Genomic DNA, 13848 nt, shown 5'->3' with positions numbered 1-13848 from the left:
CTGAGGGTCGGAGAATATCTGGTTTCTTAGCACCTCACGTCTCAGCCTCAGACAGCTGCTGGGCCCTCAGAGTCCTCCGACAGAGAAAGGGTTTCACAATCAGGAAGGAGGCTGTCCTGCTGGACGTCACCACCCCAGTCCCTAAAGGAAACACCCAGGTGGTGACTTGGGGTCTCCTCCAGAATTGTGGCCCGTAGAGCTGAAAGACCTGGGCTCTGCTCCCCCGGGAAAGTCTCCATCTGTCTGAGCCCCAGTTTCCTCATCCGTGAAATGGGTATGAAAGCGCTTGTTCCTCCTACCTCCTGGTCTGCTGGTAGACTCCGGAGATTACAGCAGACAGAGCACTTGGGAATCACAGCGGCTGTTGTGTTGTCCCCCGTGGGGCCAGGCAGTGTGTGAGGGGTGGCGAGAGGCTCCTGCCTTCGGGGGGCCTTGCCCCTGACCATTGGCGCTCTACCCAGGTGGACGACTAAGACTGGGGAGAAAGCCTGCTCCCGAGTGGAGATGGCTGTGCGGCCACAGGAGCCGGAGGGTGGAACGGGGCAGAGGGGAGCAGAGATGTCTGGCAGCTGGAGAGGGCTGGGAGGTCCACGGTGTTGTCTTTGTTTGACTGATTAGGTTTTTGAATGTTTAATAGATGTGTGATGTTGGTGAGAGGAATGAAATGGAAACTGAGGATGCCAGCCCGTTCGTCCCCAAAGCTGCTCCATCCTGCCGGAGACGTTGCCCCAGAGAGGGGGACAGTGTAGGGGGACCTGCCACGTGCCAGGACTGTCCCTTATGCCTCAGCCGGACAAGGTGTGCAGGTCGTCCGTGCTTCCAGGCAGCCTGGCAGCTGACTGTCCCCTCCCAGCGTTGGGTGGGCTGGCCGAGGGGTCGTCGTCATGCTCACCCTGAGGTGCCCCCTGCAGGCCACCCCATGGTTCTTCTGGTGCATCCGGGGCACAAGCTTGCCGCCGAGGCTTGCGTCTCAGTTTTCCGCCTTGAATCTCGCTCAGGACTGATTGCACAGTGTCGGGGACGAATTCGAGCAGGGGCGGTCCTGAGCCATGACTGAGAGCCAGGACCTCAGAGGGGATCTCCTCTGTGGAGAGAACAGAAATCTTCCCTCTGGCACCGTCTTCGTTGTTCTGTTTATACGTTCGTCTATTCTCGTAGGTACGTGTGAGAGCTACCTTGTCAGCTGCGGCACTGTTAACATCCGGGCGGATCCATCGTCACGGGGGCGTCCTGTGCATTTTAAGATGTTTAGTAGCATCCCTGGCCCTGTCCACCAGAGGCCGGGTAGCAGCGTCCCTCCCCTCAGATGTGACAACCCCAAATGTCTCCAGATATTGCCAAATCCATGCCCTGGTTGAGAACCACTAATTGAAACCCAGATGTTTCAGCTTTGAGACGGACCCCATCCCCAGTTCTTGCTCCCTCCCTGGAGCAGGCGAGCTTCCCAGAAGGGGTTGCGCTGCCTGCTTTCCTGCCCACCTCACTTCCATTCTTCTACCTAGAGAGGCAGACTCGGGACCCGGGACAAGTTACTTGACCACTCTCTGCCTCTGCTTCCCCGTCTGTAAATTAGGGCTAACAGAGAACCCATCTTGTAGGAAGAGTAAGATAGTTGATATACGTAAAATATTTAGCACAGTTCTGGGCACCACATGTGCTGTTCTTATTCCACAAATATTTATTTTTGTGATGCTAAGCCGGGGATGCAGCAGCGAACAAGACAGGGGCCCCGACCTTGAGATCTCACAGCTCCTGAGGGAGGCAGATGCACGATTCTGTGATTGTGATTCAGCATAACAGGGGCTGTGATGGGCAAGCATGGGGGGCCGTGGGAGCCCACGGGAGGGACACCTCATCCAGGAGTTAGAGAAGGAAGTCTTCCTGGAGGAGGTGATATTCCAGCTAGGATCTGGAAGGTGAGTACGACTTAGCTGGATGCAGGAAGGGGAGGAATAATGGTCTGGGTTGTCTATCTTTAAAAAAAATTTAATGCTTTCCTGAAAAAGAAATCCAGTTTAATGGGCTGTAGTAGCAAATAGGACCAAACCAGGTCAAGGGATCCAGGTTTATACCCGCTCCGAGATCCCTGACACGAAAGTTCTCCGCACAGTGAGGCCGGAACAGGTGCCAGGTGCAGAGTTCCAGCCTGGAGGGAACCCGGACCTACTTCCTCTTCCTTCTGTAGGCGGTGGTGGTAACTTGGTACCAGAACCTCCCCAGATGCCTTTGCGGGGAGCATAGTGCCCGGGGAGGCAGGCGGGGAAACGGTGAAGCTGCCATCCGCACAGCAGGGTCCATTCCTGGCTCGCCTGCGCATCCAGTGGGGATCCTCAGGCTGGGCCTGCCCGGTGCAGTGTCTCAGAACCCCGCTTGTGGACGCTTCTGCCGGCCCATCGCCTCCGAGTGGAGGGAAGCGGGTGGGCGGGTGGTGACTGTCACTTCGGTTGTTAGAGCTCGAGTCCCATCGTCTTCAAGGTGCCTGGAGAGGCGGTGCCAGCACGAGACCTCCCAGGTGCTGTCTGGGCACCCACTGGGCTGGGCTCCTGGTGACGCTGTGTGTTATTCCTCTCCCCGCACAGCTACAGTCTCCGCCTGGCATCTCGATGTCCTCCACCAGCTGCCCCGTACATCACCAGGCAGTGTAGGAATGTCAAGGCCACAGCTGCAGCCCAGTTCCAGGGATCCCTCTTCAAAGAGTAGATGCTTCGCCTGCTCCTTGACAGGTACGCGGAGGGTGGAGCAGCCTCCAGTGGCTCTGGGGGCCGAGGGGCAGGGCTTGGATTTGGGGGTGGGCTGGGCAGGAGAGAAGGGGGTGTGCTGGGTGGGGCAGGGGGCCTTCCTGCAGGGAGGGTATATAGTGGCTGAGAGTGTGGACCCTGGACCATCTGGTTCAAATCCCAGCTTTGTCTCTTACAGGCTGGGGGACCTCAGTAAGTTACTGTGTCTCTCTGGGTCTCAGTTTTCCCATCTATAAAATGGGAATGACAGTAGTATCTACTTCATAGGATTGTGAGAATTACAAGCGTCAAACGTATGAAAGCACTTAGAACAGTGCTTGGCACAGATAAGCACTGAGAGTAAGTCTAAGTATTAGCGATCGCTATTGTAATGATAATAATGATAATAATACTCAGCACTTAATTGAGACCTTCAGCGGCCTTTAAGAGCAGAAAAGGTTATGGAGTCCCTACTCCCACAGTGTATTTGAAAGTGGAAGTAATACTGATTCATAAAGTATAAAAACTTAGATTTATGTTGAACTAGAAGTCTCCTTCCAGATTTTCTGATGGTGAAACCTGAATTCATTCATGGATGCTGGACTTTTCCTCTTGGGGGGCCGGGCTTTGCCAGTGACCTTGAGCAGGCTTGGGTTTCCCTGCTGGTGACATGGCATGTCTTTTTTCATTGTGTCCCCGAGACCAGCATCTCAAGCATGATTGGGGCACCGGTTAAAAGTACAGACCCCAGGATCCTGCTCCAATTCACTAAATGAGCATGCTGGTGAGCAGGGCCTGAGAATCTGCATTAGCAGGTGGCCCCGTGGCTCTGGGACACACTCAAATTCGGGGATGGATGCCTGCTTAACACGGCCAAGGTCACTTGGAAGGAGAACGCAGCTGTTTAAGGCAAGATGGGCTGAATTCCGAAGCTCTGTGGTCTTTTGTGCTGTGCCTTCCTCCCTCCTGCCTCTCCTCTCCTTGATGGCTCGCTCACTCCTCTCTCCCACAGCAGGTGGGGTTTCTGGGATTGGCCTTATTTCTCTAGGGGTTCGTTCAGGAGGGGAGTGGAAATAAAACCCACTTTCCCTAGAGAGTTTGTGCTGTGCAGCTGGCACTGAGCCCACCTCTTGGGCACCAGCTCCTGAGAGGGGAGGTTAGCCCAAGTCTGGAGTGCAGCAGAGCACCGTTGCCATGGATGCTGCAGTACTCAGGACTGGACGGCCCAGGAGACCATTCCCCCTCCCACTTTACAGCTGGAAGAATTGGGCCCCGGAGAGGAGGCTTGGCTAGTGTCTTCTGGAGAGTGCCAGGCAGAGCCAGGATGTGCAGTTCCCCACTCTGGGTCCCGTGCGTGTCCTGGGATCATCCTTTCGGCAACCGCGTGGACTTCCATGCTGATGGGCTGGCAGGGTGTGGCTTCCAGATCAGAGCAGGTGTTCTTTGCAGCCTGAGGGAGGGGTGGGTGCAGCTGGACTGATTCCTGCCCAGACCGGGGTGTCTCTGTCGGCCACTGCAGTCTCAGCCGTAAGCATGCCTCGCAGATTCAGGCCCTCCCCTGGGGCCCGTGCTCGACCCTAGATGAATTCTTTTCCCTTAGTTTCAAATGTGCTCAGCTTCGCATGCTGGGTGCTCAGATGAATAGAGGCCCAATTTCATTTGTATCTGCAGCTCACAGCTTCTGTTCACTCACCAACAGTGAATGTTCAGAACTCTACAGTTTACTTTCAAAGTGACTGAAAATTGCTCCTTAAACTCTTATTTAACTTTTTCCCTAATTTTTAAATTTGTATGTATAATAAGTATGTGCTACTTATTATTTTAAAAAATGACTTTTTTCTTTTTTTTTTTTAAACACCTTATACTATTTGTCTTAGTCTGCTTGGGCTGCCACAGTAAAATACCACAGACTGGGGGGTTTAAGCAACAGACATTTACTTCTTATGGTTCTGGAGACTGGAAGGCCAAGATCGGGGTGCCAGCATTGTGGGGTTCTGGTGAGAGCTCTCTTTCTGGCTTGCAGATGCTGCCTTCTAGCTGTGTCCTCACATGGCAAAGGGAGGAGGCTCTGGTGTCTTTTCTCATAAGGGCACTAATCCCATCATGAGGGCCCCACCCACATGACCTCATTTAAGCCCAGTCACTTCCCAAAGGCCCCATCTCCAAACACTATCATTTTGGGGGTTAGAGTACAGTTGTGGTGGGGAACACAATTCAGTCCACAGCACCGTTTAACACAGTTCCAAAATGATGTTTTGAGATGCCACGGCAAAGGATTTTAGCACCGGAAGGGATGTGTAGGCGGATACCCTCACTTTACAGAGAAGCAAACTGAGACACAGAGTGGCAAGTGACAGCCCTGGGATCAGCTTTTTGATGCCCAGATGGATGATGGATTTTAAGCGGTCTGTGCCCACTGTACACGCTCTGGGGTTTGTTCTGAGGAAAGGATGACATCCTCAAAGCACCCAGGACTGCCGTTCATCCTGCTGCCCTTGCCGGGGTAGAGGCTCTGTGGCCAGCTTACTGGACAGTCTGACCCAAGGGAGGGACCCACACAGAGGAGCTTGGCTTTTCTCCAGCACCCGCCTTCCACTGCCTCCCTTTTCTGTGCTCTCATGATGTCTCAGGCAAAGCCCAGAGCTCTCTGTTCACTTTTAGGTATAACAAAGTGCCACGTTGCCTAGTCCAGCCTCAAACTCCCATTGCACATATCCTATTTTGCCTCTGTCTCTTTCCCATCCTAAGGGGCCAGCTGGACTTCTGCCCTAGGGTCTAGGAGGGGAGGTCCAGGGCAGGGACTGGCACCTCTCACTTGTCTGGCCGCTGCCATGCTCCTCCTCTTGGCTGTCACTGCTCCTCTGGCTAAGACTGGCCGGCCGTGGGGCAGACTTCCCAGTGCTGGCCCTCCCACAGGGTCCCAGGAGTGGGGTGTGTGGAGGGTCTCCGAGATAGGAGAGCTCCCCTCTGCTCAGCCTCTGCCAACCTCCCCTCAGCTCCAGTCCCGGTGGTCCAGCCACAGCGCCTGCTGCTGGGGTCTCCTTCCTGGAGGGCTGCCTCTCGGGTGGGGGGCTGGCAAGATGGCTTCCTTTCTGGATCTCACCCCGTGACCCACAGGAAACTCACATATACTAGCCACACCAAACCAGGGGAATGCAGAGCGCTCCCCGCTGGCCCCTGTCTCTACGCTGTTCTCCTGCTGCTGCTTAGATGGGCGGGGCACATGCAGGCCTCCACCGGGCTCGAGGATCCCTCTCTCAAAGGCACCCTGCTCCGCTGCAAGCAGCTCTTTCCAGCCCCATCAAGAGGTCTTGGGGGTTGGAACTGACCGTGTGGTGGTTAAGAGCACACTTTCTAGAGTTGAATTCCAGCTCCAGTAATCCTGGCAGGTACTTCACTTCTCTGTGTTTCAATTCGTCCGCCTGTAAAGTGGGTTAATAATAATAATAATACCATACTATACCATTTTATGTAAAGGACTTGAGCATCTGTGGATTTGGGTATACATGGGGTCCTGAAACCAGTCCCCCTGTGGATAGCGAGGGATGACTGACTGTACCTCTGTCACGGGAATATTGTCAAGATTGCGTCGGTTAGTACACTAAGTCCCCTACGTGTGAACCTTCAAGTTTCGAACTTTCAAAGATGGGAAGGTGCGTTCGCATGTCCAATCACGTAAGTTAGTTCACGTGTCTGGCGTACACTGTCACGTGCGTGCATCCTCTACAAGTGGCTGTGCTTTTGTGTACTTTACTGTACAGTACTGTATAGAGTACAGCAGTACGCCTATTGCCGACGAGCCTTCAGCTCTACCATTGCCCCCCTCCTCTCCGTCCTCCAGTCAGTGACTCTTGCCTGTTCACTGGATGCCAGCCCCTGTAATGCCAGCTGTTGTGCTGTACTACTGTACTTTTCAAGGTACTGTCCTGTGAGAATAAAAATGTTTTATTTTTTTGTGTGTTTGTTTTTTATGTATTATTTGTGTGAAAAGTATTATCAACCCATTACAGTACAGTACTGTATAGCCGATTGTGTTAATTGGGTACCTAGGCTAACTTTGTTGGACTTAGGAACAAACTGGACTTACGAACTCGCTCTTGGAACGGAACTCGTTTGTATGTAGGGGACTTACTGTACATGAGAAGCACTTAGGAAAGTGCCTGGTATGTAGTATTGCATAACTCTTCCATAGATCAGCTCTGCTATTATTATTATTCTCACTGAGTTATTATATTAGTAGTAGTTGTAGTAATAATAATAGTAGATAGTAGTAGTAGTAGTAGTAGTAGTAATAGTAATAGCAGATGTTCGTGGTAGTAGTAATAGTAATGATGACCCAGGTCCACTGGGTGAGAGAACTGAGCCCCTGAACTTGGCCCAGCGCAATTCCAGGCTCATATTCAACCCAGTGCAGCAAATGTCATTAAACAGTCACTCATGTGCCTGGCTGTGTGCCAGCTACTGTGACTGGGGTTTCCTTGGAGGCAGCATGTGAGCTAAGCCACTCCCTCGGGACAGAGAGCACACACAGGCTCTGGAGGGGGCTTGACCTGGGTTCAAGTCCCACCTCTACTGCTGGTCAGCCTGACCTTGAAAAAGTTACTTCTCCTCTCTGGGCCTCTGTCTCTTCTATTTGAAATGGGGATCTGTGTCACCTGCCACAAGGGTCATTTTGAGTATTAGCATGAAATGAAGTGATAGTGTAATTACTTTGGAAAACTGTCTGGCAGTACCTGCTGAAGCTGCACCTATGCATTCCCCAGGGCCCAACAGTTACAGCGCTGGGGGTACACTCAGCAGAAACGCATACACGTGTGCACCACGTGTTCGTATGTTATAGATGCACACCCCACCGCCTAGAGTTTCCAGTCGGCATAAGTACGTACACGTGGGCACTGTATGCGTCTTCTAGACATACGTAAGAACATTCTAGCGGCATTACTCATGATGGCCCCAAACTAGAAGCTACCCAGTTGTGCACGGGCAGGGGACTAGGCAGATGAAAGTGGCCTGACCCTGCACTAGAATCCTATAACAGAGAAACGGAAAGAACTGCAACCACATGCTCGAAATGGGTGCATCTCACGAACACATCATGCAGAAGAAGCCAGACACAAAGGATATATATTGATTGATTCCATTTATTTAAGTCAAAAACTGGGTAAAATCAATCTATGGTGGTAGAGGTTTGGCAGAGTGGTTATCCTGGCAGGGGGGCGCGGTGAGGGTTGGTGGATATCCTAGAAGGGGGCCTGGGTGGGGCTGACAATTAGTCGAATTGTTTCTCCATCCGGGCGTCGGTTACACAGGTGTGTTCACTAACAGTTCATCAAGCCGTACTCTTCCGTACGTGTGGTATACTTCCAAAAACAGTTTAACTAGAAAAATTAAGTAGAGGGATCATGGTTGAAGGGCCCAGGGTAGGCCCTGAATATGTAGCCGTCATTATTAGTTTTCTTTTGTTTTTCTCCTCAGCACCTGAAGTGACCTGGAATCAGTGAAGCCAAAGGGACTGGCCTTCTGGCCTCCAGGGAGTACCGACCTATTCCAGATCCACGAGCCTGCAAGAGAGAGTGAGTGCGTGTGTGTGCGCGCGCGCGCGCGCGCGCGTGTGCGTGCGCCTGTGGTCTTCAGATGAGGGTCCCGAACCCCAGGGAGGCAGGAAGGCAGCTGATTGCACGCCGCGGATGACACCTGGGTGCAGCCCCTGGCCCGTGTTCTGCAGCTCAATTCCATCCAGATCCACGTGCCTGCAAGAGAGAGTGAGTGTGTGTGCGCGCGCGCGCGCGCGCGCGTGTGCGTGCGCCTGTGGTCTTCAGATGAGGGTCCCGAACCCCAGGGAGGCAGGAAGGCAGCTGATTGCACGCCGCGGATGACACCTGGGTGCAGCCCCTGGCCCGTGTTCTGCAGCTCAGCCTTCCTGTTGGGTTGGGGCCCCTCCTACTATGCAATTTTCCAAGAGCTCCTTGATCCTGCTTTTAGCTTCTCCGGTTGTCTTTTGCCACGGCGGGGGCTTGGGTCTGGCCCAGGGGTCAGCTCCAGCCCCGTCCGGGGAAGGCCTTCAGGAAGAGGCCAAGTTCCCCTTCCAGCCAGCCCCGCCCCTGCCTTCCCGCGCCCCCAGCGTCTCTGGGAATCCGTAGTGTGTAGACACTTCGGAGCCTTGCTGATCGTCCCCCTTGGCCCTTGCACTTGGAAGACTTCCTTCTTTGCCTGAGTAATCTGAGCCGCTGGCTCTCGAGTCGTTTCCAGATTTGTCATTCTCATCAGTCAGGCCCTGTGCGTCCGTCCGGGAGAACGTCCTCGTCTCCGTTTATAGATTGGCTCCTCCCGTGGGAGAGGCAGGGGACGGGATGCTGTGAGGGCGGTGCAGGGAGCTCTCCCGTGTGCGCTTTTCTGCCTCCCTTGGTGGGACCATCAACACCTTTAGGGTCTGAGCTTCTCAAATTGGCTGAAAAGGGAAACAAACAAACAGAAATTGGGAAATGAAAAATAAGCTGGAGGATTAAAAAGCCTAGGGGGAAAAAAAAAGAGATTTCCAGAGGCCATCCATCGCCTGCCAGGGAACGATGGAGCTGGCTCCATCTCTGATGGAACAGTCCATGTCTCGGAGAAACGGGTGAGCTGAGCTAGGAGTTTGGACCCAGTTCAGTGAGGGTCTTGGGTTTTGTGCCTTTGGGGCAGACTCTCAGACAAGGATGCCTGAGACCACTTTGGCGCTGTCTTCTCAGCCCCATTTTGGATGGTGATACATCAAACCCAAAGCGGAAGGAGGGAACTCTTCAGAGTACTCACGAGCGGTCATGCAAAAAAAAAAAAAAAAAAAAAAAAAAGGGACTTTTTTTCAGGGCTACTATGGTTGATCTTGCAACTCTGTAAATATGTACGTAGACACTTTTAAAAAGCATGTATTTATGTCCCTGACTGTAAATGCCCCATTTTTAAAGTTTTATAACTTGTGTTATTTAATGAATCGGTCGATTGGCTGCAGTGTGCGATTTGATAACGGTCCAGGAGGAAGGTCTCACGAGAGCCTCACGTGGGCAGAAAAACGCTGACCGTTGCCCTACGTCACAGTTTTCCTATTTCCCACCCAGCTACAAACCGTGGTTTGTTTTAAATTCTCACAAACTGGAATCCTTTGGCCCGCTCCTAAAATTAACCCTCACAAGCATGAAAATCTGTGGCTGTTCCTTATCCTAACAAGACGATTTTTGTCCCCTCAATGTTGACACTCGTGAGCCGTACCCCAGCCTCTCAGTTCTTGAGGGTGTTTTTCCTTTCAGCAGCGAGGGAGGTCCACGAACCCCAAGCTTGGAAAGTCACCTTCCGCCAGCGGCGAGTTCTGGAAAACGTTGTGAGGCCTGGGGAACACTTGTGTTTTGCACGTGTGAACGTGCTGGTCAGCCTCCAGCACTCAGACTGTCAGCAAAACTGTCACGAATGTTCTAATCATGAAAATGGGGGGGTGGTTTTTTTTTTTTTTAAAAAAGCTGTGTTTCCTGGTCAGTGAAGGTCTCCGAGCGTGGGTTTGGATTGCAGAAGAGGACATGTAACGAAAATTAACAATAAAAGTGTGAAGCACGATTGCAAAGAACAGGCGTGGGAGTGATCATTTTGGTTCCTGTGTTTCGTGTCTTGTGTTTCGGTGACTTCTGTGTCTGCGGGCTGGGGGTCCTTGAAGGCTCCATGCCAGCGATGAGGGAAACCTAAGGTTCCCAGCAAGCCCCCTGTGGAAACACCCCACCTGGTGAGCAAGCTTACCCTGCCTTCACATCCCCTCCCTCACCCGCCAGCCCGTGAGTTAAGCCATTTGGCTGAGACTAGAAAGGCCTCCTGTGATTGCAAACATATTCTTTGCTTTAAACAGCTTCATTGAGATGGAATTCACATACTGTACAATTTACCCATTTAGGTGTACAAATCATTGGTTTTTAGTATATTCACAGAGTTGTGCAACCATCACCGCAGCAGTCAATTTTAGAACATTTTCAGTCACCCCCAGAAGAAACCCCAAACCCATTAGCAGTCACTTCTTATTTCTGCCCGAGCCCTTAGCCCTTGGCAACCACAAATCTGCTTTCTCTCCCTGCAGATTGACCTATTCTGGATATTTCATATAAATAGAATCATACAGAATGTGGTCTTTTGTGACCAGCTTCTTTCACTTTGCATAATGTTTTCAAGGTTCATCCCGGTTGTGGCATGTATCGGGACTTCATTCCTTTTTATGGCCAAATATCCCATTGTATTGGATATGCCACATTTTATTCATTCTTCAGTTGATGGATTTTTGGTTTTTTCCACTTTTTGGATATTAAGAAGAATGCTGCCATGAACATTCCTACAAAAGTTTTTGTGTGGATATAAGTGGTTTTTTTTTTTTTTTTTTTTTTTTTTTTTTTTTTTTTTTAGTATATTGCTGGGAGGGAATTGGTGGGTCACATGGTAAATCTATATTTAACATTTTGAGGAACTGCCAACATTTTCCAAAGTGGCTGCACTATTTCACATTCCCACCAGCAGTATCCGAGGATTCCAATTTCTCCACATTCTCCCCAGCACTTGTCATTGTCTATTTAATTTTTGCCATCTTCCTAGGTGTGAGTACAAATGAATTCTTTTGAAGAGCTAACCATCCTTCTGATCACACGTCCTAGCAGAGTTAGATAAAGGCCCTTGAGAGGATGGGATGAGGACAGGTGAATCATGATGGAAGGTGAGAGGTAAGCATTTTCTTGGGTTTGGGGTGGGTAGACGGTAGGAGGTCCCCAAGTGGTCTTTGCCCATATCCAAATATTTCAGAGGGGTAGGAGGGAGAGCACAAAGTTTTGCCTTTTCACTTAAACACTTTCTCTGAAAACGTGATGTCATATTAGAATTCTCTGGAGAAACAGGAGATATACAGATATAGATATATTAGTTAATTATAGGAATTGGCTCACAAGATTAGGGAGGCTGAGAAGTCCCATGATCTGCCATCTGCAAGCAGGAGACCCAGGAAAGCTGGTGGTGTAATTTATTCTGAGTCCAAAGGCCTGAGAACCAGGGGAAGCTGATGGTGTGAATCCCAGTCCAAGGGCAGCGGATGAGATGTCCCAGTTCACGCAGCGTCAGGACAAAAGGGTGAATTCCTCCTTCCTCTGCTTTTTGTCCTGTTCAGGCCCTCAGTGGATTGCGTAAACCCACTTACACTGCGGAGGGTGACCTACTTAATGCTAATCTCACCCGGAAACACCCTCACAGACACCCGGAAACAGTGTTTAATCCAGGCTTGCCATGGTGTGCTCAAGTTGACACAAAGTAACCCTCACACAGGACTTTCCACTCTCTGGAGGAAACTTACCTAGAAAGCAAACATTGTGGAACCTCCCAGTGAGGTGAAATCCAAACATCAGGCTCTTCCACCTTGGCTGACCCCTGGTCTGGTCCTGCAGAGATGAATTTCCCACAAGCCTGGCTATGGAGGGAGTGGTAGTGGGGGAGGGGCAGGAAAGTAGAGAAGAAAGGAGGCTGTTTCGGGAAAGGAAAGGGACTGGTACAGAGCTCAGCCTTGGGTGATTTGAAGGCAGAGAGGTGGGCTCCCTCACCAACCTGGGGCATTAGGGAGGGCTTCCTGGAGGAGGAGGCCTGTTGCAGACCCTGACAGTTCTCCTCACCTGATCTCCACATTGGGCTTTAGAAAGATTCATGAAGGTTTCTTAGTTATTGCAAGTAGCCTGGAATTAAAATAACAGTGTCCATTAATGGACTACTTTTCAGCTCCATCAGATACCCTCACACACATAATTAATTCCATCTCATTCTTCTAATCAGCCTGGAGGTAGACTGGGCAGGTCTACTGTCTCTTCTACCAGGTGGAGCTCTGAGAGCAGGCAACTTACCCAGGTCACACCTGTTCAATGTCAGCTGGGACCTGAACCAGCCTCCGAATCCAAGCGCGGGGCCGTCACCCACAGGCACCGTTTACTGAGCACTGCCACATGCCACACATGCCCTGCACTATCCATCTCCTGTCACAGCAGCCCAACCACATGGTACCTCGATAGCCAGTTCACAGATGAAGAAACGGAGGCTCAGACACGTTAAGCTATTGGTCCAGGGTCACACAGCTGGCAGATGTGGGTCAGGAACTGGACGCAGGCCTTTCAGGCTCAATGTTCACTATTTCCCAGTCTCCCACCCCAGCCCCTCGGTGCTCCTTCCACCGCTGCCCTATTGTTCTCCCAGCACTTCGAGCCACCTGCAGGTGGAAAGTCACTAGAGAGGTCAGTCCCTAGCCCCGAGAACACAGCAATGAGCTGTTGGACTTTCGCTCCACCCCCAATGCGTGGTCATAGGAAGTATGGGTTTAGAAGCACAGGCTCAGAGGTCCCCAGGCCTGGGTTAAATCTCAGCTCTGTTCTGTACCGGCCATGTGGCCTTGGGCTGGTCACTGAACTCAGCCTGGTTCCTCGTTTGTTGTACGAGGGAACGATCACTGTACTCGCCTTCCTGTGTTCTAATGGGTATAAATCAGCTACCACTGTGTCTCCTTAAGGTAAATTAACATACTAACCTCCAGGATCACCTGGCTGATGGTTAAACAAGAGACTCTCTGCCTCCACCCTCACAATCCGCTGAATCAGAATCGCCGGAGGAGGGGGGGTCTGGACCTCCTGCACTGGCAACAAGTTCTGCATGTCCCACCAAGTTTAATGCCGCAGATGCTGAGAACGATGGTCACGGCAGGGACTGAAAATAAGCATCTCCAGCCTCAGCCAGACCCCCGAGTCAGGGGGCGGCCCTGGGGTCTCGAGTTCGCGTTAAGCGGCATCTCTGGTGATTTCTTTGAGCATCAGGCTGCGCCTGGCCCTTGGTCACTGCTGGGAGAGGGGAGGCCCGCTCCAGAAATGGACTCCTTCCAGGAGCTTCGCAGATCCTGTTGGAACTGGCAGGCCACCTGTGTCCGGTGAGAAACAAGAGCAGAGCGGTGCTGGGGACAGGCATCAGGAAACGGAATCCCGCGGCCGCCTGTGGCAGCCGCACGAGGAATGAGAACTGTCTCGAATTCCCAGGGACGCTTAGACCGAGCCCCGCGGGGACGTCGGTGGAGACCCTGGCGGGGGCTGGAGTCAGCACGCCGCGGAGCGAG

General features: G+C 51.8%; 1 protein-coding gene across 14 annotated transcripts in view; it reads left to right on the top strand.

Annotated features, from left to right (window-relative positions):
- The window catches only part of PRDM2 (PR/SET domain 2), a 120026-nt gene extending 109732 nt beyond the window's left edge, over nucleotides 1-10294 (top strand). For 13 of the 14 annotated variants that reach the window (XM_028487820.2, XM_028487821.2, XM_055083761.1 and 10 more), the window contains 2 exons: nucleotides 2580-2723; nucleotides 8193-8279. In XM_028487820.2, the coding sequence (XP_028343621.1) occupies nucleotides 2580-2700 (121 nt within the window). In that variant the 3' untranslated portion in view covers nucleotides 2701-2723; nucleotides 8193-8279. Of the gene's footprint in view, nucleotides 1-2579; nucleotides 2724-8192; nucleotides 8291-10003 lie in introns of those variants that run through there. The other variant, XR_008616935.1, reaches the window with a different exon arrangement.
- The last annotated feature ends 3554 nt before the right edge of the window (nucleotides 10295-13848 follow it).

Source organism: Physeter macrocephalus, chromosome 3 (genome assembly GCF_002837175.3).
Source record: "Physeter macrocephalus isolate SW-GA chromosome 3, ASM283717v5, whole genome shotgun sequence".
Lineage (NCBI taxonomy): Eukaryota > Metazoa > Chordata > Mammalia > Artiodactyla > Physeteridae > Physeter > Physeter macrocephalus.
The sequence above is the reverse complement of the archived record's forward strand: the minus strand, read 5'-3'. Positions and strand labels throughout refer to the sequence as shown.